The sequence below is a fragment of the Ascaphus truei genome, chromosome 17, assembly GCF_040206685.1.
Source record: "Ascaphus truei isolate aAscTru1 chromosome 17, aAscTru1.hap1, whole genome shotgun sequence".
Lineage (NCBI taxonomy): Eukaryota > Metazoa > Chordata > Amphibia > Anura > Ascaphidae > Ascaphus > Ascaphus truei.
The window spans coordinates 14,660,631-14,687,109 of record NC_134499.1 but is presented as its reverse complement, the minus strand read 5'-3'; the positions used below and the strand labels follow the sequence as shown (position 1 = coordinate 14,687,109).

General features: G+C 43.2%; 1 protein-coding gene across 2 annotated transcripts in view; it reads right to left on the bottom strand.

Annotated features, from left to right (window-relative positions):
* The window catches only part of LOC142467993 (inter-alpha-trypsin inhibitor heavy chain H3-like), a 45,137-nt gene continuing 18,658 nt past the window's right edge, over positions 1-26,479 (bottom strand). The window contains exons 4-10 of one of the 2 annotated variants that reach the window (XM_075574052.1): positions 23,111-23,290; positions 22,107-22,142; positions 20,060-20,173; positions 17,858-18,038; positions 16,053-16,198; positions 13,762-13,840; positions 1-739 (exon numbers count right to left, since the gene is read on the bottom strand). In XM_075574052.1, coding sequence (XP_075430167.1) covers positions 592-739; positions 13,762-13,840; positions 16,053-16,198; positions 17,858-18,038; positions 20,060-20,173; positions 22,107-22,142; positions 23,111-23,246 — 840 coding nt within the window. In that variant the 5' untranslated portion in view covers positions 23,247-23,290 and the 3' untranslated portion in view covers positions 1-591. The remainder of the gene's footprint in view (positions 740-13,761; positions 13,841-16,052; positions 16,199-17,857; positions 18,039-20,059; positions 20,174-22,106; positions 22,143-23,110; positions 23,291-26,479) is intronic. The other variant, XM_075574053.1, reaches the window with a different exon arrangement.

Here is a 26,479-nt window from a genome sequence, read left to right as displayed (position 1 = left end):
TTTTCCATGTGCAATTGTTCATTTATTTCTTGATTTTGTACACAAGCAAAAGTTTAATGTTCTTACACTGTTTACCGTTAAACAAACACATACAGTACAGTAAGAAGACATTGATGATGGTTACTTGTGATCATAAAAATTTCAAAATAATTAATAAAGTTGTAGTGCTGAAAACTAGCGATGCGCGAATTATTCCCCAACATTTGAATTTGGCACGAGTATGGCATGCATTCAAAGTTAGAGAGAGACAGAGGAGTCCTATTTTACGTGAGTCCCAAGTGCTACACTCTATATAGCTCAACCCCGTTATAACGCGATCCGTTACAGCGCGAATCCGCTTATAGCGCGTTGCAAGCGTGGCTCCCAATTTTTGTAGTTATGAATACTTTACAACACGATTATTGGTGTCTTAAATCCTTTATTGTACAATGCATACAATGCATACAATTATACATTATTTCTAACGCGGTCCGCTTATAGCGCAATGTGATTCTTTTGACCCCAAGCACAGCGTTATAAGGGGGTTGAGCTGTAGTTATATCATGTTCAGGGATTTCCCATAGCAGCATATTCGGTATCATATTATCTATGTTAAGCGTATGATGTTACATGCGGAAAATAAAAAATATCTGAAACAATATAGCTGGTTCCGCTGATGAATCCATCTGTTCCGATAGAGATAACCCGGCAGGATGCGTCTTGTTCCAATCCATATCGTGTAAAGTCACACTGGTTTTCACTAAAATAAAGGAGCAAACCGAAGTCAGGTGTTGCACAAAGTGAGCTATACTGGGACCTATTTAATAAGCGATGGTACTCCATAAGACCCTTTCCATGCTGGAAGACACACTGAAAGAGCCGCGAGGGGCCATATTTACTTGGCCACGCTGGAAGGTGTCTTATGGAATAGCACTGTTTAGGAAATATGGCCCTTTATATCATGTCTTCTTATTACTACATACAGTACAGTAAGACTTTGGGGCCGTATTTATTAAGGAGTGCGCATTATGTGCTGGAAGATAATATTTATTGATTCAGTTCGCTGCAAGTTGTGATTCCTTTTAGGGGATCAGCATTAGAGCACTTAATTGCTAAAATGATAGTGTACAGAGCCTTTTAAACATTAATACTTATTTTTCACAGGCTTTTACCCCATAATACACTTTGCAGCCTTTTTACTTAAATATTACTATTTACTAAACCATGCTGGAAGGATTGTTATGGAGTAAAACCGTGGCTCTTGATGCCACTCGTGTGTGTGCTGGGGACTTTAGGGGACTTGATATAGGTTACAATAACAGTAACGTGCTTACATGGAAACTAGACAAGCTAACTAGCTTATAACCTTCTTCAACATTCTGTACTGTGACCTCCCTTCCCTCTCCTGCATACCACTTTATTCTCCCTCATTTGAATGCAGCTGATCTTTTTCTCCAGCATTATGAAGCCGCTTACTCAGCAGATAGAAGTGGCATTTTTTTTGGTCTAAAATCCCCCATTGACGTCAATGGGGAATTTCAACCGAAAGCGGCCGTTTCAGCGGTTATAAAATGAATCCATTCAGGGCTTATTCCATAAAGACACAACAACACCACAAAGAACAGAGCACACCGCTGTGAGTGTGTAGGATTTTGTAGTATTAAAGGTCAAATCCACACTTGTAATTCAACTTAAAAAGTTAAACTCCACTGGATGCAAGCCGGGAATCCTGCGTGGACAATGGTGGTCAGGGGCGGGTGCATCACCACGCTAACTCCTCAAACCGGAATAAAATAAAAACGGAAGTAGGGAACCCAGTGCTATCCCTACGCGTTTCACATATCACGTTCTTCATCAGGGGGGGGGATTGCAGAGCCGCAAGCAGCTATAATATATACCATCCATCAAACCAATGTGATTATTTATATTTCTTACCTATATATATTGTTTTTCTTTTTCATATTACTTTCCTTTTACACATATATTTGTATAACTAATTTGATGAATAATATAATATACAACCATTGGTTCACATTATTATTATATGATATATAGTGACTGTAATGGAAATGCCATGACATATTAAGTTTTTTAATAAATCTGGCCCATCAGAGTTTAATTTTAGTAGAAAATGGTCATAAAAATACAAGAATTGTATTTGACAGGTTAAGACCCTTTCTGTTTCTGTGTTGATCTAGAAAGGGAGCTTAACCTGGGGGTTAGCATTGATGGCCCCCAAAAAGTGATGTGTATATTATGGAAGTCTGGTGACAGTTCCCATACCTCATGCCGTCAGCCCCAAGGAACCTCACTTTCTTGAAATATCCCCTGAATAACCGAGAGAGGTCAACGTTTACATTGAGGTCTATGTTAATGTAGCACCCATGAGGGTATTGTCACAAGCGAGAGGATTTGGCCCGGGATTAAAGGGGTTACCCCCCCATTTGGCCACCCTCTACTCTCATCAGGGAAGCAAGGGGTTAACTGGACTGAGGTCCAGTAATGTGTTTTGCCTTGCTTCAATATCCAACTGTTTATTCCCCTGTATAAATGTATTGTTTCTGGGCCAGTGTCTGCACCACACACACACTGGGGCTTAAGGGGTTAATGAGCTACAGTTTAAGAAAATACAAATGTGGTGTGTCTTTTCAGAAATACCTGAGCTTCAAAAGGCTTGATTGAAGTTTGGGTGTGAAAAGGTCCAGAGGGGGTTTGGTGTATGTTAACCCATCTGGCTGGTAGAGACAGCTAGACCCAGGCTGGGGCATTGGGTGTGAAATATAGCACCAGGTGACAAATGTTCACTACACAGGGGTCCCTGCTTCAAAGGATGTATTGATGGGGGCCAGGGGTGCGGTTACCCAAGGAGATATCAGAATGAGTGACCGTATTAAATATAAGAATATTATGAGATGTCCTCGGCTGAACGTGCTAAAAGCTACATATGTGTATTCGTGGGACTGATCCGCAACTAACGATTACAGACACCTGAGGTTTAACAGATACTAAGAGCCAGATATTAATATCTCTCTTAATTTTAGTACTACATGGTAATATTTAGACTCATTTGGAGCGTCATGTGTGCCGGAATGTATTAATATGGCTCGCGTGCCAGTCAGTACTACTGAACTGAAGTTATGAAGTTATTTAGATAGGAAAAGCAGTTTTTAAACGTCCTTGGGAGGGAGGAGTTTTACTCAGAGGAAAACTGTCAACCTCACCACTGATTTATGAGGGGGGCTGGGTTTAGGTTGTGTTCAATGGGAAATAATTGTATAAGAACCAGGCTCAGCCTATGGCTATTGTCTTTTCGTGTCTTGGGATTATGAAGATTGCTGTATGAACTGCCAGTCTAGATTTGACTGTTTCATCATTTCCATCTTAAGTGAGTGTCCATATTTTGTCTGTTATTTGTATATCTCGTGTGTTCACCTTTATCAAGGAATAAATTATATTTGATCATATCTAAGCCTCGTCCAGTTCAACCCAGTTATATTTTGGTGTAAATTATATCTTGTCATAAGTTACCGTGACAGGTATGCTAAAGTTTTCTTAGTCCTTTTCCCTACAGGGAGTTAGGGGGTTAACTCCTTTACACGCCCTAGTAAGTAACTTATTCCATGTAACTAATGTCAAGTAACCAATCTTATGTTGCAAATCGCTTAGCTCAGTGAGTGGCTGTGTCTGTCCTTCCCGAAATACCTGGAAAAGTCAACCCTTTGGGGAATGACTTAGTTACGTAATCCTTCTCTTTTCCTGCCCAGCAACAGGGATGGTGACAAAGGTTATAAATATTTGGGATCTGGATATTTAGACCAGATAATATTTTATTCCCGCATGGAGGGGATCTTCGAGGTTCTCCTAGCCCTGTAAAAGGGTAAGCCACATTCCTTGTTTTTTGAGTTAGGGCAAGTGTCCCGGTATAGGGGCCCTAGAGACACTGCACTAGAAAGGAATCCTGCCATATTAGGGCGTAGGTTCCTCACCGCAGGGCTCATAAGAAGATCTGGGTGGGACGGCTAGGAATTGCAGAAAGAAAGTTCCAGTTATGTCCTAGACAATAAAAAAATGCTTAAAAAAGAGCTGATCTACCTACAATCCTCATGATTGAGGAAACCTGAGTGAAATTGTCTATGTAACTCATGAAAACCTGTCCTGTTGCTGACCTGAAGATACCTGTTAAAAAAAGTTCCTGGCACCTTGTTCTATACACACATACACACACCTCTCATTTTAGGAGATAGTACTGTAGAACAGGGGTGCGCAAACTGGAGGGCGCAGGATTTTTTTTAGGGGGCGCGGGCGGTTGCAGAGACCCGTGCTCTTCCCCAAGGCATTTAAATGAAATACAGGGGGATCGCGTGAGGCCTCTGCAACTTCACTTACCAAGGTTCAGACGGCTTCAGATGACACGTTGACATGGCAACGCAGCGTCAAATGACGCCACGGGTCATGTGGAGTGATGTCACATAACCCCATGGCATCAATTGATGCCCGTCGCCATCGCAACGTGGCATCAAATGACACCGCGGGGTCCCGAGACGTCACGCCCCTTTTGACGCCGACAGGAAGGTAAGGGGGGGCGCGGCAACAGAAGTTTGCACACCCCTACTGTAGAACACTTTGGTACTACTGATATATATATATATATATATATTGTGACAAACGGCTTACTCCGGGGCTCCGTCGTTTGTCCGGGACTGTTTAGAACACGGTCTTTTAGGTTAGGTTAAATGATGAGGCGTCACGTACTGTTCCTTTAAACAGGCTATGCCTGGTTTATTCAGTCCCAGGCACTGAGACTGCCACAGTGCATACAACAGAAAACAGATCAAAACAAAAGCTGCTCACCTGAGCGATAACTTAACTTAGATATCCCTGACTCAGGGTTGGACGTGGCTTTTCCACTTCCAACATCAAAACACGGTACTTTTGCAGTCTTACACAAATGAACAGAAAGATTGAACCTGTTTGGGGAAGAGGCTTCTCCCCTCTGTAGTTCAGCAGCCTTCCAGCCTCCTGGCTCTTGTGGGGAGACCAGAGCAAACAGGAAATCAGTCTTTCATACCTGATTCCTAATTAGCATGACAGGTGACAGAAATCAGGCAGCAGACAAACTCTGGTCTGGATCTCTCATCCCTCAGTTCCAGCGCTTGCCAAACTGTGGGATGGAGTGTATGTATTATAAGGCTGCACTCCCAGGCCAAACAGGATAGAAACTGTCTAGTATCCTGGGAGCCCTATATACGGAATTTATTACCATCCCCTGGTTTCTGTCACATATCCTCCCCCCCAGCTCAGACCTCGAGGGATGAGCGACCATGGATATTAGGGAGTGCATCCTTGACAACCCGTCAGCATTGCCATGTTTGTGCCCTGACCTGTGTTCCACAGAAAATTTAAAGGGTTGTAGGCTTAGGAACCACCTGGTCACTCTAGCATTCTTTTCCCTGTTTTGACACATCCAGGTAAGGGGTGCATGATCTGTGACCAACCGGAATTTTCTCCCCAACAGGTAGTATTTGAGCGTCTCTACAGCCCACTTTATTGCGAGACACTCTTTCTCTACTATGGAGTAATTTTTCTCCTGGGGATTTAGTTTCCTACTTAAATAAAGGATGGGGTGCTCCTCACCTTGAGACTCCTGGGAGAGTACCGCCCCCAGCCCAACCTCAGATGCGTCGGTTTGGACTACGAACTCTTTGGAGAAGTCAGGTGTGACCAACACTGGTTGGGCACAGAGAGCTTCTTTCAGGCTTCTAAAGGCCTGTTCGGTTTCGGGGGACCACTTTACCATTAGCGGTCCTCTTGCTTTTGTGAGGTCAGTTAGTGGGGTTGCCTTAGTTGCAAAATTGGGAATAAACCTTCTATAGTACCCAATTAACCCCAAAAAAGTCCTTACTTGTTTTTTTGTAACTGGTCTTGGCCAATTTTGTATCGCCTCCACTTTGAGTGTTTGGGGTTTGAGTAAACCTCTGCCAATAGAATATCCCAGATACTTGGCCTCCTCCAGACCAATAGTGCATTTAGCGGGGTTAGCAGTTAGTCCAGCAGACCGGACTGCGTCAAGCACAGCTTGGACCTTTGGAAGGTGGGATTGCCAATCTTCACTATGGATTACCACATCATCCAGGTAGGCGGCAGCATACCGAGCATGTGGTTTTAAAATTTTATCCATCATTCTTTGGAATGTGGCGGGAGCTCCATGTAAGCCAAAAGGCAACACCTTATACTGAAAGAGGCCGTCTGGGGTTGAGAAGGCTGTCTTTTCTTTTGCCCTTTCTGTGAGGGGAACCTGCCAGTACCCTTTTGTTAGGTCTAGGGTTGTGAGATATCGGGCTTTGCCCAGTCTCTCTACAAGTTCATCTACCCTGGGCATGAGGAACAATAATTCGTAATTTCTGCCAGAACCCCAGGCCAATAGAAGCTTCGGAGAACCTTTTCTTTTGTCTTTTCCACCCCTAGGTGTCCCCCCAATGGATGACTATGTGCGAGGTGTAATACTACGTTACGGAATGTCCGTGGTACCAACAATTGTTTAGTTGTAACTGATTTCCTTTTATCAACCCGATATACTAGGTCGTTCTCTACCTCGAAGTAGGGGTAAGCAAGTGACCTATCTGGTTGGCCAGGAGTACTATTCTGGTCCCGTATATTTCCCCTTGCTACCGCTAATGTGGGGTCTTCCCACTGGGCCTTCTTAAAACTCCCAGGACTGACCTCTAGGTCAGCGAGGGTCTTATCCGGTTCTGGGGTGGTAAGTGTCTGCTCAACATCTTGATTTGGGGTATTCCCTACCAAAGTAGTGATGGGGAAGGGAATTTTACAGCACTCCTCCTTTTCCCCCTTCTTATTTGGGCCCTCGTCAACCTCCATTTCTGAAAAAGGGAAAGGATTTGTTTCTTCTAATACTTCGTTATGGTCCGCTATTGAACTCTGGGCGCTATTCTGAGCGGGGGACCACATTTTTAGAAAATGGGGAAAGTCGGTCCCTATTAACACATCATGTGCCAGTTTGGGTACAATACCCACCTTGAAATCTAAAGAACCAAACTCTGTTTCAAAAAAAACATCAACAGTGGAATATTCATGATTATCCCCATGTATACAACAAATTGCCACTCTTTGTGAACTGTTTCCCTGTTTCTTCTTAATGGGCAAGAGGTATTCGGACACTAGTGTGACCATGCTCCCAGAGTCAAGAAGTGCCCGAACCCTCTTACCATTAACCTTTACAAATGCCCACAGATGGTTATTCAAGAGGTCCTCTGGGCTAGGGCCCATACATTGGGACAACAGCGAATAAGGTTCCACGCTGTTGCATTGCATGGGCTCATCATTTAGTGGGCAGATTTTTGCTGTGTGGCCCCTCTCATGACAATTTACACATTTAGGTACATAGTCTGTGTCCCACTTAGAGCCTTTTCCCGGCTCCCCATGTTGGCTATTGCCCTTAGTGTGCGAACCACTGTTGCTGGTGCTGCGTGAAGGTGGTCGCCGCTCTTCAGCGCCCCTTAACCCCGGTATCCTTTTACCGTCTCTGGAAGAGTCCTGGAACCTCGGGTAGTGGGGTTGCTCCACGACTGTGGGTTGCGGGTGCTCTTCTGCTGCATTGTACCTTTCTACGAGGGCCACAAGCTCATCCGCATTGTGGGGGTCACTCCGACTGACCCAACGGCGTAAGGCAGAGGGAAGTTTCCTCAAGAACTGGTCCATGACCAACCGTTCCACGATGTGGCTGGCTGAGTTGATCTCGGGTTGTAGCCACTTCCGGGCGAGGTGGATGAGGTCATACATCTGGCTTCGGGTGGCTTTATCCATCGTGAAGGACCATGCGTGAAACCTTTGGGCGCGAACAGCCGTGGTTACGCCGAGGCGGGCGAGGATCTCGAACTTCAATTTTGCATAGACGTTAGCTTCGGCTGGCTCTAGATCAAAGTAAGCCTTCTGGGGTTCGCCGCTTAGGAAGGGTGCGATTAGACCAGCCCACTCAGCTTCTGGCCATCCCTCTCTCTGTGCCGTGCGTTCAAACGTGAGAAGATAGGCTTCCACATCATCCGAGGGTCCCATCTTCTGAAGGTAGTGGCTTGCCCTGGTCATTTTCGGAACTGGGGCTGCCGCTGCCAGTGGAAGGTTACTGATAGTCCCCCTCAGGATCTCGAGTTCCTGCTGTAAGCCCTGAGCGAACCGCTGTTGCTCCTCTCTCAGCAAGCGGTTTGTCTCTTGCTGGTTTGCAATCGCGTTTTGCAGGGCTTCATTCGTCTGTTGCTGGTTTGCATTCGCCTGTTGCTGGTTTGCATTCGCCTGTTGCTGGTTTGCATTAATCTCTTGCTGGGCTATTAGCAGCTGTTGCTGGGCTGCATTCGTCTGCTGCTGGTTTGCATTAGTTTCTTGCTGGGCTATTAACAGCTGTTGCTGGGTTTCATTCGCGTCTTTCTGGGCAGCGACATTGCGTACCAGCGCACCCACCACGTCTTCCATCTTGTTTGCAGAGGATGAAAAAAACTTTTTTTTTTTTTTTTTCTTTCAAAGTTCTTCAACCCGCAGACCCCCTAGTGCTCTGCCCGCATTCTCCACCATATGTGACAAACGGCTTACTCCGGGGCTCCGTCGTTTGTCCGGGACTGTTTAGAACACGGTCTTTTAGGGTAGGTTAAATGATGAGGCGTCACGTACTGTTCCTTTAAACAGGCTATGCCTGGTTTATTCAGTCCCAGGCACTGAGACTGCCACAGTGCATACAACAGAAAACAGATCAAAACAAAAGCTGCTCACCTGAGCGATAACTTAACTTAGATATCCCTGACTCAGGGTTGGACGTGGCTTTTCCACTTCCAACATCAAAACACGGTACTTTTGCAGTCTTACACAAATGAACAGAAAGATTGAACCTGTTTGGGGAAGAGGCTTCTCCCCTCTGTAGTTCAGCAGCCTTCCAGCCTCCTGGCTCTTGTGGGGAGACCAGAGCAAACAGGAAATCAGTCTTTCATACCTGATTCCTAATTAGCATGACAGGTGACAGAAATCAGGCAGCAGACAAACTCTGGTCTGGATCTCTCATCCCTCAGTTCCAGCGCTTGCCAAACTGTGGGATGGAGTGTATGTATTATAAGGCTGCACTCCCAGGCCAAACAGGATAGAAACTGTCTAGTATCCTGGGAGCCCTATATACGGAATTTATTACCATCCCCTGGTTTCTGTCACAATATATATATATATTTATATATTTATATAAAGCCCCCAGAAGAAGCAAAGGGTGCGAAACGCCGCCTTGGATCCAATTTCATCTGCTGTGAACCTTTGCTGCTTTACATCACAGACTTTTTGCCACTCATACCATTTCTGGATTTCACAACCAGGCTATACCTCACATGTTGGACTGCAAGTATATATAGTGCTTAGCTTTTCTAACAGTGGTTACTTCATGCACCTGTACCTACAGTATCTTTCTTATTGTGACCCAGGTGGTATTGTATTGGCAATCAAAACTACAAGCATATCCTAGTTCACAGCATACAGCTTACCAATTTTGACCGGCCGGTCACTATTTACATCTCAGGAGTTTCTCTTTTCTCCTGGGGAGTAATATCCTGTTTTCATTATACAATACATAGATTTAAGATCACAGCATCGGTTTTCTTTATCATGTATTTTTGGCAGCTGTAGGGATCCTATGGGGGCTGTTTTAAATTTTTATATTTTTTTGTGTGTATCCATGTCCTTGATTAAACATTTCTTTATCATTATTTTTGCTTGAGTGCTTTTAGTGGGACACTTTTTTCTTTCCTCTTTCTTAGATTATATATATATATATCCTGTGGAGGGTTTTTGTCACTTTTTTTACTCACCATAACTTAACTCAGTATTATGGTTTAGCCTATCCCATAGCCTCTCTTGCATTCCCAGTAAGATCAACCCCACACTGATGAGACCCATCAAGGTCGAAACAGCTGTCTGTGGGTGGTTTTCTGGGTATGCACCTTAACCCTGGCTGTGCTCAAAGCTGTGACCATGCAGCAAGCTTAAGCCTATAGGGAACCATGTTAAAAATGGTTATTGAGGCAAAAAGTGACACTGTGTGCTCATTTGCATGTCATTTCTCAGAATCCCTTGCTGCAGTGGAAGTGCTGTATGCTGGGTGATGATGGGGAAAGGCGGGGTTGCAGACCTGCCTAAGACATGCAGATGAGCATACAGTTATATTTGCATATATATATATATATATATATATATATATATATATATATATAATATATATACATATATATATATATATACCCACAGAATAAGCAGAGGTATTAAACAAATTCTTTGCCTCTGTGTTTACCAGGGAAGAATCAGGTTCAAATAGTAGTGCCACAGGAGGAAGCCACAACCTCCATATTAATGACCAATTGGTTAACTGAGGAAGAAGTTCATAAGCGACTTGAAAAAATTAAAGTAAATAAGGCACCTGGCCCCGATGGCATACATCCAAGAGTTCTCAAAGAGTTAAGCTCAGTAATAGCAAAACCATTATATTTAATATTCAAGGACTCCATTTCCACAGGCTCCGTACCACAAGATTGGCGTAAAGCAGATGTGGTGCCTATATTTAAAAAGGGAGCTAGATCACACCCAGGGAATTACAGACCTGTAAGCCTGACTTCAATAGTAGGGAAACTACTTGAAGGTTTAATACGGGATAATATTCAGGAATACCTAATGGAAAACAAAATTATTAGTAATAGTCAGCATGGATTTATGAAGGATAGATCTTGCCAAACTAACCTTATTTGTTTCTTTGAGGAGGTAAGTAGGAATTTAGACCAGGGTAAGGCAGTTGATGTGGTCTACTTAGATTTTGCAAAGGCTTTTGATACGGTCTCACACAAGAGGTTGGTGTACAAAATAAAGAAAATTGGACTCAGTAATAATATATGCACCTGGATTGAAAACTGGTTATAGGACAGACAACAGAGGGTTGTCATAAATGGAACTTTTTCAGGTTGGGCTCAAGTCGTGAGTGGAGTACCTCAAGGATCGGTACTGGGACCCCTGCTTTTTAACTTGTTTATTAATGACCTTGAGGTTGGGATCGAGAGCAAAGTCTCCATTTTTGCTGATGATACTAAATTGTGTAAGGTAATAGAATCAGAGCAGGATGAAATTTCTCTTCAGAAGGACTTGGAGAGACTGGAAACGTGGGCAGGTAAATGGCAAATGAGGTTTAATACAGATAAATGTACGGTTATGCATTTGGGATGCAAGAATAAAAAAGCGACTTACAAATTAAATGGAGATATATTGGGGGAATCCTTGAAGGAGAAGGATTTAGGAGTGCTTGTAGACAGCAGGCTTAGCAATAGTGCCCAATGTCATGCAGTAGCTGCAAAGGCAAACAAGATCTTATCTTGCATCAAACGGGCAATGGATGGAAGGGAAGTAGACATAAGTATGCCCCTTTACAAAGCATTAGTAAGACCACACCTTGAATATGGATTACAATTTTGGGCACCAATCCTAAGAAAAGACATTATGGAACTAGAGAGAGTGCAGAGAAGAGCCACCAAATTAATAAAGGGGATGGACATTCTAACTTATGAGTTGAGGCTAGCTATATTGGATTCATTTACATTAGAAAAGAGGCGTCTAAGAGGGGATATGATAACTATATACAAATATATTCAGGGACAATACAAGGAGCTTTCAAAAGAACAATTCATCCCACGGGCAGTACAAAGGACTCGGGGCCATCCCTTAAGGTTGGAGGAAAGGAAATTTCACCAGCAACAAAGGAAAGGGTTCTTTACAGTAAGGGCAGTTAAAATGTGGAATTCATTACCCATGGAGACTGTGATGGCAGATACAATAGATTTGTTCAAAAAAAGGTTGGACATCTTTTTAGATGGGAAAGGTATACAGGGATATACCAAATAAGTATACATGGGAAGGATGTTGATCCAGGGATTAATCCGATTGCCAATTCTTGGAGTCAGGAAGGAATTAATTTTTCCCCTTAATGGCGTTTTTTGTTTGCCTTCCTCTGGATCAATAAGTAAGTATAGATATAGAATAAAGTATCTGTTGTCTGAATTTAGCATAGGTTGAACTTGATGGACGTACGTCTTTTTTCAACCTCATCTACTATGTAACTATGTAACTATGTAACTATGTAACTATGTAACTATGTAACACATACATATATATATATACACATACATACTTAGTTAAGTTATGGTGGGTAAAAAAAAGTGATAAAATTCCTCCACAGTAAAGCATATAGCAAATGGAAATATTACTGTGTGTTCATTTTCATGTCTTAGACAGGTCTGCAACCTCGCCTTTCACCATTATCACTCAGTACACAGTGCTTCCACTGCAGCAAGGGATTCTGGGAAATGACATGCAAATTAGCACACAGTGCCATCTTTTGCTTCAAAACCATATGAGATGGTCCCCTATAAGCTGATGCTTGCTGCATATCGCAGCTTTTGAGCACAGCCAGGGTTAAGATGCATAGCCAGTAAACCCACCCACCCACAGACAGCTGTTTCAACCTTAATGGGTCTCATCAGTGTGAGGTTGGTTATACTGGCTTTGCAAAATGAAGCAGGGATAGGTTTCACCACACTTAGTTAAGTTATGGTGGGTAAAAAAAAGTGACAAAAACCCTCCACAGTAAAGCATATACAGTAGCAAATGGAAATATTACTGTGTGCTCGTTTCCATGTCTTAGACAGGTCTGTATATATATATATATATATATATATATATATATATATATATATATATATATATATATATATATATATATATGCTGCTTGCGTCTCCGTAACCACTCCCTGATGAAGCATGTGGTGTGTGAAATGCGTAGGGATTCCACTGAGTCGCCAACTTCCGGTTTGATCTTTTATTCTGGTTCTGGTTTCTGTTCTAACAGCGGAGGTGATGAGGTTGTGATGTGGAGCGCCCCTGAAGGCCGTTGTCCACATGGGACTCCAGGTTTGCAACCAGTGGAATTTGTTTCTAAAGTGAATTGTAAGTGTGGATTGTGCCTTTCATACTGTAATAATGTACACATACTTACCTCGGTACGCCCTATTCTTTATGTTGTTGTTGCAGTTTGGGTTGGAGTTGGAACCTGTGAAGGATCTGGATTGTCCCATTTAAAGAAAGAGCTGCAAGAATGTATCTTTTCACCCTACTCCATTGGATCACACAAGCGGTTTGTGTAGTGAAGTTTTGTTTGCTTCTTGTTCCATAAAGTGTGATAACAATTCAGCATTATCGCACTCTATTGTCTAAGCCCCGTAGAAACAATTGCAGTGCTTACAAATAAGCAATTTTTATACCGCTCACATGTGTTGATGATTTGAAACAAAGAGGTCCTACAGAACAGTATGTGTTATTGATTAGGCCTCTTTTGGTGTACAAGTATTTGCCTAATCCTTTTAACTACTGAACTCCACAGGATGGGAGTGATTTGCTTAGGAACGGCATTATACTGTATTACATTGGCATATATCATATTGCCACAAAGAACAATAATACAAAGAGCAAGATGTTTACACGAATCCTAGAGGATCACCAATCGTGAAACAACAAATTGCAACTGTTTTGGATTCACAAGTAAACTCACATTTGTGGATGGTTCATTTTAGAGCTCTGCTTTGCTTCCCTTACTATATAAAGTCTTTATTTCAAGCCACTTATTACCATTCCACGTATATCTCACTCGCGCCTTATAACCTCGGAAATTCTAACCAGCGTAATGGTTGACCAAATATTTATTATATTGACCTGTGGCTTGGAAGAAATCTCCCATGGACAGTCAGAAGTCCCATATCCATATGTATTTTTTCATCACCGAAGAATTGACCTGCAATGAGAGGCACATTTCGGTTAGCTGTGTTGGTACTGCAGAAGTGTTAATGAGTTGTAGACGGATATATTTTAATAGACAAACATGAGAGGTCATCATGCATGAAATCGCAGTGCACAGAGAAAGCTTCACAGATATTTGCAGTACAATTAAAAACGAGACATGAGGTCTTGAAAGCTCTGATTGCATGAAGAAGTCTCATGTTAGTCCACTTAAAGGTACCACAACCAGCAAAAAAAAAAGAAATCAATGGGGAACAAATAATGGTATGCATACTGTATATACTTGTATTTGTTTCTGAAATTATGTAGCAACATATAATCGCAGGTACATTTGTTCAATAAATAGTTATTATGCATGTATTAGAGAAGCACTTTTAATGCTGAAGTAGCAGGAAATTCTTAATGTACTTATTACGTATTAGTTCATTCCCCTAATCCAATTCGGACATGTCCTATAGATATGCTACCTATGTCTTCCATTACATCTACTACATATTTGATGCTTTGTATTAAAATGGCCTAGCTGATTTATACCGTATACATTCTACCTGCTTATCATGAAACACTTTGATTGTGTATTATACTTACTTGACGCTCTTCTGTAGTCATCAAATTTCACTATCTATATCTAAATATGTAGCTCCTTTATCTAAATATCTAGCTCCTTTTTTTCCTACATAATTGCCATAACATTAAGATATCCTTGCCTGTCCCATACTTGAGTCTGTAACCCTTATTGCCATTTTATTGTGCATGGGGGTTGCCATATAAGTACCACTATCAGAGCCTTACTTTGTCCCTCGTGTATATAACATAAGGCAACATAGTAATTTTGTAACAATGATTGATGTATGTATGTTTGTATACTGTATCTTTATATATATGGCGCCATTAATGTACATAGCGCTTCACAGCAGTAATAAACGTGATAATCATATAAATACAAAATAATACAAATAACACAATGATAAGAACTGCTTTCAGACATAAAAGTGACATTTAGCAAAAAGGAGTCCCTGCTCCGAAGAGCTTACCATCTAATTGGTAAGTAGGAAGAACGTACAGAGACAGTAGCAAGGTGTTCTGGCAAGTGCGTCTGCAAGGGGCCAAGGTTTATGTATGAAGTGATACGGATAAGCAGAGCAGAGTTTGCCAGAGCTGTCACATGATTCAGATAGAACTTAACACAGGTTCACAGTTTCAGTCTTAACAAATTGAGGACTTTTGTATGCTGAAGGGCAGACAACGTGATAGGTGAATGCATTCTTAGTTCAGGTGACAATTAGCTTTTCCCATCAAAAATGCTTCATTGTTTCCCATCTGTTATTTTTTTTCCTTACGGAGTGGTTCCTATAAAAATGTAGCGAGGAAACCAAAATATTATACACTGAGGGCCAGATCCACAGAGATCCGATCACGCAGTGCTAATAATGGACTGTTAGCCAAATCATTAGCGGACGTTAATTTCCCTGAGGTTGATGTATGTCCACAAAGGTAACCTCCCAGGCCAAGGTCGGCATATCACTCCCTACCTCTGCCCTCTGGGTTGATATCCTAACTTGCATTCCGCAACATTACAGACAATATCTTTCAGGCAGGAGTTCACTAGAGTCAGGTGAACTATCACGGACCTCGGTGGCTATGCATAGTTACCAGAATGTCTCATTAGCACCAACGGTCATTATACTTTATGCAATGCCCTTTTCCTGGACAAAAATGTGATTTAACCTGAAGTTAATGAGTTTTGAAGATACATTAATGCTTAAATAGTCATCAGTTTAGATTAGTGCCTCGTTAAATCAATAACAGACCTCTGAATCTGGGGCTACGAGATTGCAATGCTGAAGAGATTGCAAACACAACTGCTTTGGCAGTACATAGCCGAGGAACATTGCTAAGACACGTAAATCGCCAGAAAATTACGTAAAAGCCTAGATTTGTAAGGAAATCTGGAAGGGCCCAATATTCATTCTATTCACACTCCGGTTGTTGGGACTAACCCAGGGAAAAGGGGTATCAGAGCCGTATCCTGCGTTAACTGCCGTTGACTTGGACGGATCAAGCTCTGACACCCCATATCAGAGCTTAGTGAATCTTCCCCTCCTAAGCTCTGCTTGTTCAACTGAGGTAATTACTTCTCCAATGGGGAGTACAACAATAACGAACCATTACAGGAAACAGCTGAACGGTTCTGGCTGAATACACACCAGCTAATCCAATAGTCCTGTTTGAAAGCAGGTGCTTATCTTCAATGTATAGTGTCAGGTCACCTCGCTGCTCGTTCAGTGAAATGATAAGCTGTATACCAGTCTCCACTGTTATTCTGATTTGCTCTCCCTCTTTATTCAAAAACCTGCAAAGAAAAAAGAAAGTGAGCGACTTTATTATCACACAAACTCAGGGAGCTTTCATAGAATACAACTTCCTCTCTGCATTCTCAATTTTTTTTAACAGGTTGGGGGCCCTTTTGACATTTAGGGAACATTGCGAGGGCTTTTGTGACGTTCAATAAATGTCCTGCAATTTCTGCCTGTTTTCAAGAGGAGATCTCGTTAACCGCCACGGGCCCCCCTTCTCAGGCCCCCTCCGGCAGGCCCTCACCAATCACTCTCAGACCCATAACTGCCCCCAGGCCTATATCTTGTATCCCATACATCCTCCCCTCCCCCCAGAACCATTCCTCTTTCTCCTCCCCCAGGTCCATACCTCCTCCCCCCAGGCCCAAAACGTCTAATCCAACAAGGCCAATACTTCTTTCCCTCCTCCCCCCAAGCCCATACCTCCCCCCAGGTCCATACCTCTTTCTCCTTCCCATAGGCTCATACCTCCCTCTCATCCCCCAAGAACCATATCTCCCTCCCAGGCCTATACCTTTTTCTCTTCCCACCTCCCCCCCCCCCCCCCAACAGGCTCATACCTCCTTCTCCTCCCCACCCCTCCCCCCCCCGGCTCATACCTCTTGCGTCCAGGCCCATATCTCCTCCCCCCAGGACCATACCTCCTCCATCCCCCCCCCCCCCGGCCCATACAGCTGCAACTGCCGGTTTAAGACGGCTTGCCTTGAGAATTCTGCACTTAAACCCATCTCACACTGCGAGATTCCTGCAGCACACTGAGATTCCTGCAGCCTGATTAATGTCCCATTGGATTAACACAGCGGGGGTCCCAGCATTTGAATGGGACTCACGCTGTGTGAATTCTACCGGGCTGCGAGTCCCATTGAAACGCAGGAATCCCCGCTGTGTTAATCCGATGGGCCATTAAAGCCTGCTGTAGACCATCTCACGAGTTACTGCGAGATGGTCACAGATTTTCCTTGGCAAGCAGTCTACAACCGGCAGTTGGATCTGTATTTCTCGCTATTTCTCGCTATTCAAAACAGTACAGTTGCTAATGATTAGGAGATGCAAATATGCACTACCTTAGGCTGCGCTTATAGTGCCGTAGCTGGCGACAGCGACGCAACGGCGACTGTGACGTCACGCTGCGGTCGATGGAAAATCAAATACACTTGACTTCCAGCGATCGCGACCAAGCCATTGTGCCGTCGCATCAACTATAAGCTCACGCGACGGCGGCAATACATTTGTTTTTCCGCGACGTCACGTCGCCGGCACTATAAGCGCTGCCTAAGAATTATACTTCTACTCTAAGTCCCTTTTTGCAGATGGTGAGCAGTGAGGCCGCACACAGTTAATGCATTAATTACATAATTACAAAAATAAATTAGTGTTATTACGCTCATTACTCCTCCTCACCTTATTGAATGAGAGCTTAAAATCGTGAATTAGTGGCATGTTTAAAGACAAATGTAGGTAATAACTGATTTTTTTTTTTTTTTACTTTTTATGTCTATAGTAATTAAATAATTTAGAGTGGTTTTTTATTATCGTAACCTACTGTCTTTTAAACCTTTCAAAATACATTTCTCCCATTTTCCCGGCAGATCCCATTTGCATCCCATGGATGTTTGATATTATTATGGACGACTTTCTGAAAATAAAACATTTACCTCTTTTCTTCAAAAGACGATGTCCACTGGTATGTTTTTATATAGCCGATGTGATGTACTGTAATGTTTTCTCTTGTAATTTCCACTTTTAGTTTCATCTTCTTGTTTAGGAGTCCGTATTTGCCAAAGTATATGTCAGCATTATTCTCTCCTTGAATCATCTCACCATTGAGAGTAATGCCTGGGGTATTTCACACACAATACAATATTAGATGTCAAACACCATTATCAAAACATTCTTATAATTTATACAGCAATTAGAATTTAATCCGAAACAGCTAAAATTGAATACTGCAGATTTGGAGAAATTCATGTTAAAAAATGTAAGATTTTCTGGCTGGGACTCACTAAGTAGTGATGCCGAGTATCCCCATCACAGTCTTCATGGGTGGTAAATTCTACATATTCACTGTCCTTACTTTACAGAACCCTTTCCTTTGCTGCTGGTGAAATCTTCTTTACTCTAATCTCAAGGGACGACTGAGTGTCATCTGTACTGTCCTCGAGAAATGTGCCATTGAAAGTTCCTTGTATTCACTTTGACATTTGTAAATAGTAAATCAGATCCCCTTTCAAAAAAAATTTTCTATGTGTGATCCTAATTTGGATAGACTTTCCTCATAAATCAAATCTTCCATTCACATGGTGTGCCTTCTCTGAACTTTTTTCCTAAATCCACATAGAAGGTGTGGTCTTGTGTATACTTTCTGATAGTGGATTTCTGTAGTATTGTTTTAAATAATACAGTTCTCTAATAAATATATATATATATATATATATATATATATATATATATATATCTTAACCCTGCTGTGCTCAAAGCTGTGACCATGCAGCAAGCTTAAGCCTATAGGGAACCATGTTAAAAATGGTTTTGAAGCAAAAAGTGACACTGTGTGCTCATTTGCATGTCATTTCCCAGAATCCCTTGCTGCAGTGGAAGTGCTGTGTGCTGGGCATTAATAGTGAAAGGCGGGGTTGCAGACCTGTCTAAGACATGCAGATGAGCATACAGTAATATTTCCATTTGCTATATATATTTCCATATATATATATACATACATACACCTAATTTTGGGGACACTGGGGACGCGTTCTGGTTACACGTATACATTATGGTTGATACGATCCCGGCTCCATTAACCCTGCTGTGATCTATGTGGTGCCGTTAGTCACGCATGCGCATATGTTAACCTTTGTGCGGCATGGCGGGTTACCATGGCAATGAGGGACGCTGCGGGTTGTGCGCCCTATACCCGATTGTAATATACATGGTACCGATAGTCACGCATGCTCATATGGTTTCATCCGTACGGCTTGGCGGGTTACCATGACAGCAGGAGATGCCACGGGCCGCGCACGCGCACTTTATGCCATATGGTGTCCCATTTGTTCCAGGGCGGCCTCCCTTGCTCCGGTTGCCCTGCATTAGACGCATGGACCAATAGCTCACAATGAGGCTTTAAAGGTAGGCGGTGTCATGATTTCAGTAGAGTCTTTGAGAATATTGACTGTCCTATCAGCATTATTACTCCAGGTGACATCGTAAGAACAGGCATTGTGATTGGCACATTGGGCTCTAGCTACCATTTGATGCGTCATGTGGGGTTTGTGAGCTGTTCAGATTGGTTGATTGCATGATTTGTGTACACTGGTGGGGGTATAAGTTACAGTGGTCTTCATTCTAACACTGTACAACCCTGAGGAAGGTTCCGTTTGCAGGAACCGAAACATTGTTTTTTTGTGTTTCAATACACCTTTTTTGAAATTTCAACCCGTGTGTGCTGTCTCTCCTTACTGGACCATCATCTGGTAATATTCATATATATATATATATATATATATATTTATATATATATATATATATATATATACACACACCTAATTTTAAGACCTGCCAAGGAACAGATGATTGTTATTATGTCCTGATACGAATATAAATTAGAGAACTGTATTATTTAAAACCATACTACAGAAATCCACTAGCAGGAAATATACACAAGATCATGTGGATAGAAAGTCATTTTTGTTTGTGCCGCTCTCAGCAATCCTGGAGTAATCAAAAGTGCTTCTATTTTCTGTAGTTTAGAAATATTCCCCCAGATGCTTGTACAGTAGTAATCCCTTATTTATGATATTTTAAAAGCAATAGCAAATAGCTCAAAGCACGATTTACAGTGGGTTAGCAGATTTTTTTCCTACCTGAGTTTTCATAATGAAATAGATTAATAATAGTATTTTGCTTCTCTTTAATTACAAGACAGATTTTTTCAGTCAAATTGAATACATTGATTAGAAAATGGAAATCTTGGCAACCTTTAAAACAACAAATGGAAAAGTTAAAATATGTTCATGGTTAATTTGATTTCATGTTGTATAGACAACATACTGTACTATACAGCAAGTAATTAATATAAATAAGGTTCTCTATTGGGTTTCCCTCTATTTTCTATACTTTTGGCTAGGGATATGCAGTGCTGTGGTGTACCCATACGGGATATGCAGTGCTGGGGTGTACCCATACAGGATATGCAGTGCTGTGGTGTACCCATACAGGATATGCAGTGCTGGGGTGTACCCATACAAGATATACAGTGCCGGGGTGTACCCATACAGAATATGCAGTGCTGGGGTGTACCCATACAAGGTATGCAGTGCTGTGGTGTACCCATACAAGGTATGCAGTGCCGGGGTGTACCCATACAAGATATGCAGTTCCGGGGTGTACCCATACAAGATATGCAGTGCCGGGGTGTACCCATACAGGATATGCAGTGCTGGGGTGTACCCATACAAGGTATGCAGTGCTGTGGTGTACCCATACAAGGTATGCAGTGCCGGGGTGTACCCATACAAGATATGCAGTGCCGGGGTGTACCCATACAGGATATGCAGTGCTGGGGTGTACCCATACAAGATATGCAATGTCGGGGTGTACCCATACAGGATATGCAGTGCTGGGGTGTACCCATACAAGGTATGCAGTGCTGTGGTGTACCCATACAAGGTATGCAGTGCCGGGGTGTACCCATAGAAGATTTGCAGTGCTGGGGTGTACCCATACAATATATGCAGTGCTGGGGTGTGCCCATACAATATATGCAGTGCTGGGGTGTACCCATACAAGATATGCAATGTCGGGGTGTACCCATGCAGGATATGCAGTGCTGGGGTGTACCCATACAAGATATGGAATGTCGGGGTGTAGCCATACAGGATATGCAGTGTCGAGGTGTACCCATACAGGATATGCAGTGTCGGGGTGTACCCATACAGGATATGCAGTGCCGGGGTGTACCCATACAGGATATGCAGTGTCGGGGTGTACCCATACAGGATATGCAGTGCTGGGGTGTACCCATACAGGATATGCAGTGCTGGGGTGTACGCATACAAGATATGCAGTGCCGTGGTGTACCCATACAAGATATGCAGTGTCGGGGTGTAGCCATACAGGATATGCAGTGCTGGGGTGTACCCATACAGGATATGCAGTGCCGAAGTGTACACCAATGAAAACTAAATGAAAACCAAATCCCCAATAAGAGCCAGAACCAAAACCATAACAGGATCAAGACAGCATCTCTAATTGTTACAACATCCTACCAGTTCTTTATGTCAGTGAATTAATATAAGACTCTACATCCAAGGGGAAAATATATTAAGAACTGTACCTGTATCTACAGTAAGTACATATAACCATTAAGATCAATTTAACCAAATGCAACCCATAGATTTCCAAGTCACACCTCATCTCTGTCTCCTTTCCAGAATCATCTCAATGCACCTTTCCTAGTAAAATATATATATTTAAAGCAGCAATACTCTCATACGTTTTGTGTAACTCTGGTATGAAAAAAAACACACTGTATACTGCAAGAAAATACCCAATATAATTATATAATCAAAGTAATACATCGTGCTAGTGATTTCTGTACCATAGATTCATTCAATGTTTTATTGGTACTGGAATCCTGGGGAATTCCTCCAATTAGACCCAAGCCCATTACTATGAAAGCTCAGTCCTCTCTGGGATTCGAATGGTTATATAACTTCATTAATTTGTGACAGATATTATGAGTAAAAGTAAATTGCCACAACATTTTTGGCCCATTTATTTGTCTGCTATTACTTATTAAACGAATAGGATCTATGGCAGAAATGAGTAAGACGTATTCTGTCCCCAGGTTTGCTGCGCAAAAATACTGTATGGGAATCCAGTAAGGAAAACACAGTCGTTCATACTTACTTGAAGAAGATAGAGTTGGAGAAGGGATGAGTGGTACTAAAAAAACAAAAATAAAGGTTAGACAGTCACAGACAAAAGAGGACGCAATCATGTATCCCCTTATAACATTTGTGATACTATTGGTTACTGTGAAAAGAATAGAAGGGTAAAAAAATCACAAATATATCACTCCTTTGGTGCTGTTTCTCTCGGTAACTGGCCGATAAGTTCTTCTCAAAAGTCTCTTATTGTACAGGAGGAGTGCAACAATATGGAAGTAAAGTGTTAAAAAGAAGAGAGAAAATAATGGTGCCATATCAAGAATTACAGGTAAGAATCCACTCGACGTCCCTAGGTTAAATATGCACTCCCATGTATCCTATAAAAATCTAGCTCGTCTGTCTATACAGTAGGTCATCCAACCAATAATAATAGCAGAACAAGGTGTGATACATTTTACGGCCAATAGAAATACACATGTAAAATCACTCGCAAAGATCAGCACAAATCGCGGGCTCCATAGACCATGCTATAATGATCGCAGTGTCCCCAGTGTACATAGCGTCTCAGAAACTGGAACTTTCTGCGTCACTTGGGGGGGGTGGACTTTCTGGTCTCTAGGTATCCGTGTCACCATTGTCAACCAGCGCGTTTCACTATTACAGCTTCCTCAGCGGTCTGACACACCCACACAGGAATTATATCAATTCCCAAAAACATATCCTAAATACTTTTTAAAAAAATACCCAATATAATTATATAATCAAAGTAATCCATCGTGCTAGTGATTTCTGTACCATAGATTCATTCAATGTTTTATTGGTATTGAAATCCTGGGGTATTCCTCCCAATTAGACCCAAGCCCATTACTATGAAAGTGTTACGCTTGTGCTGCCCGCAGACCAGACCCGTCCCCTGCACTGAGGTGGGACGTATAAAGGCACGCACCCGCAGCGGAGAGAGTGTGTCCGGAGTGTGGTGGTAGCGTAGCTGGCCAGAGAGTAGAGGTATAGTGAGATAGGTACCTGCCGGATCCCGGGTAGAAGAAGTGCCATAGTGGGGGCCATAGCCGAGGGTCAAGGATAGGAGAAGTCCAGGTAGTCGAGGTACTGAAGCCGAGTCCGAGGGTCCAAGAGATACACGTAGTGAGGTGAAAGCCATAGAAGTGAGCCAGAGAGAATAGTCTGCCGAGTCTGGGTCAGAACCTGAAGGAAGAACACAATGAGAGCGCGGCACAGAAAACACAACTGCTGAAAGTGAGACTATGCAGAGCAATGAGCCAACGGAAGGACTGTGGTTAAAAAGGTAGGTGAACCAATGGAGGCAGGGGGCAGAGCAGGGGTGTGCCGTGGAGCACTCTGTGGTTGGACAGTGTGAGAACTGTGTTCTGAGAACAGCTGTGCCGGTGAGAGAATGCCGGGGGGCGTGGCCAAAGACCGGGTGCAGTGAATAAATTAAAGCCTGAGACGTGCGCTCTGTAAGCGGAGGCTACGTGCGTCTCGGCAAGATGGTGGCCGCATGCCTGTGAGTGGCACCGCGAGGGACACACCGCCGAGGGAGAGAAGCAGGGGCGGCTGAGGGCCCCACCAGAGGTAGGGGGGGGTCACGTTGAGGCGGACGTGGCCCCCGATTCCTTACAGTAACCCCCCCCCTTGACGATTGGCCTCAGGACGATCCTCCCAAGGCTTCAGTGGAAATTTCTTATGGAAGCGTCTTAGACGTACTGGGGCATGATTGTCCTCAGGAGTAGCCAGGAACGTTCCTCGGGACCGTAGCCCTTCCAATGTACAGGGAATTGAATTTTCCCCCTGGAGAGGCGAGAGTCTACTATCGTCTGGATTTCGCATTCAGCATGTCCTTGGACCGTAATGGGATCTGGTTTATGGGTATACTCCGAGAAATGAGAGCTCTGTAGAAAAGGTTTCAAGAGGGAAATGTGAAAGACATTGGGTATCTTCATGGCAGCGGGAAGCTGTAAGCGAAATGCCACTGGATTCATTTGTTCCAGGATTACAAAGGGTCCCAGAAACTTGGGTGCCAGTTTTGGGGTAAAAGTCTTCAGTCGGATATTCTTAGCTGAAAGCCAGACCTTGTCCCCAGGCTTGTATCGGGGTGAAGCTTGGCGACGACGATCCGCCTGGATCTTAAATCTCTCTGTGGCTTCCAGGAGGGCAGACTGGATCTTGGTCCAAGAGTTTTGGAGTGATGTGATCCGTTCATCGGCTGCTGGTACTCCAGAGGAGATATTGGAGATGGGTAACCGAGCTGGGTAGAATCCATAGTTTATGAAAAACGGATAACCGCACGTGGATTCGTTCCGCAGAGAGTTAATGGCAAATTCTGCCCAGGGCAATAGCTCGACCCAGTTGTCTTGAGCCTCAGAGATAAAGCAGCATAGGTATTGCTCTAGGGTCTGGTTGATTCTCTCGGTCTGACCATTAGTTTGTGGATGGTACCCTGAGAAGGATAGCGAGATTCCGAGTCTTTTGGCAAATGCCTGTCAAAATTTGGATACAAACTGCGAGCCACGATCAGAGACTATAGAAATAGGGATTCCATGAATGCGAAAGATTTCTATAGAAAAAATGTCCGCTAGGGCGGGAGAAGTGAGAAGACCATTGAAGGGAACGAAGTGGGCCTGCTTCGAGAACCGATCTACAATAACTAAAATAGTGTTCATACCTTTGGAGGCTGGCAATTCAACAATGAAATCCATAGAGATATGAGACCAGGGTCGCTCCAGAACAGGTAATGGCATGAGTAAGCCAGATGGTTTCTGCCGAAGAGCCTTGCTTTGCGCACATACCGGACATGTACTGGTGAATTCCTGAATGAGTTTAGACATGTTGGGCCACCAAAAAGTGCGTTGAATGAGATCCAGGGTTCTCTTAAAACCAGGGTGTCCTGCAGAGCAAGAGGAGTGACCTCATTCCAGAATCTTGGATCGGAACTTGGAAGCAGTGTAAAGTTTTCCTTCTGGTATGTCTAGACCCCTCGGAATATATTTTTGAGCCTCTACAATCTTATCCAGGATGTCGAACGAGGCAGCGGAGATAATGTGTTTTCGGGGTAGAATGGTTTCAAGGGCGTCTTCAGACCTCTCTTCCGAGGAAAATTGTCTGGAAAGGGTGTCAGCATTCACATTTTTAGTACCAGGGATGTAGGACAAGGTGTAATTGAATCTTCAAAAGAAGAATGCCCAACGGGCTTGGCGAGAACCCAGGCGACGTGCACTTTCAACATAGAGGAGATTTTTGTGGTCAGTAAGAATCAATATAGGCTCACGAGATCCTTCCAGAAGATGTCTCCATTCCTGCAATGCCAACTTGATAGCGAGTAGTTCTCTATTGCCCACGTCGTAGTTCCTTTCTGCAGAGGAAAACATTTTTGAGAAAAAAACGCATGGGTGGAGCTTGTCTTGCGGGTTAAACCTCAGAGAGCACTGCACCTGCCCCACAGTCCGAGGCATCAACTTCCAATGTGAAGGGCAGGCTGGTGTTTGGGTGACGGAGGATGGGTGCGGAGACAAATGCTTGTTTAAGAGTTTGAAAGGCCGAAATTTCCTCCGGTGACCATGCTGAGGAATCAACCCCTTTTTTGGTAAGGGTGGTGATGGGAGCTATAGTGGTGGAGAAATTATGGATACATTTCCAGTAAAAGTTAGAGAAACCGAGGAACCGTTGAATAGCTTTAAGAGATAGAGGCTGAGGCCAGTCTTGTATGGCTTTGAGCTTCTCGGGATCCATAGAAAAGCCCTGGTCGGAGATAATGTATCCCAAGAAGGAGGTGGAGGTTTGGTGAAATAGGCATTTTTCCAGTTTAGCAAAAAGATGATTGACCCGGAGGCGAGACTGAACGAGCCTGATGTGCAGAATATGGTCTTGAAGGTTCATAGAAAAATAAGGTTGTCATCAAAATAGACAATAACAAAAGAATTGAGAACATCACGGAATATTTCGTTTATGAAATTCTGAAAGACCGCTGGGGCGTTACAGAGGCCGAAAGGCATAACTAGATGTCGTAGTGTCCGCTGCGGGTGTTGAAGGCGGTTTTCCACTGGTCACCCTCCCGGATGCGAATCAAGTTGTATGCCCCTCGGAGATTTAGCTTGGTGAATAACTTCGCCCCCTGAAGTCTATTGAATAGTTCGGAGATGAGAGGAAGTGGATAACGATTCTTGATCGTGATACAGTTGAGATCCCAGTAGTCAATACAGGGTCTGATTGTCCCATCCTTTTTCTTCAAGAAAAAGAACCCTGCTCCAGTGGGAGAAGAAGAATTACGAATGAATCCCTTCTTGAGATTCTCTTGGATATAAGCATCCATGGCTTCCGTCTCAGGTACGGACAGCGGGTAGGACTTAGATCTGGGAAGTGTAACACCTGCAACGAGGT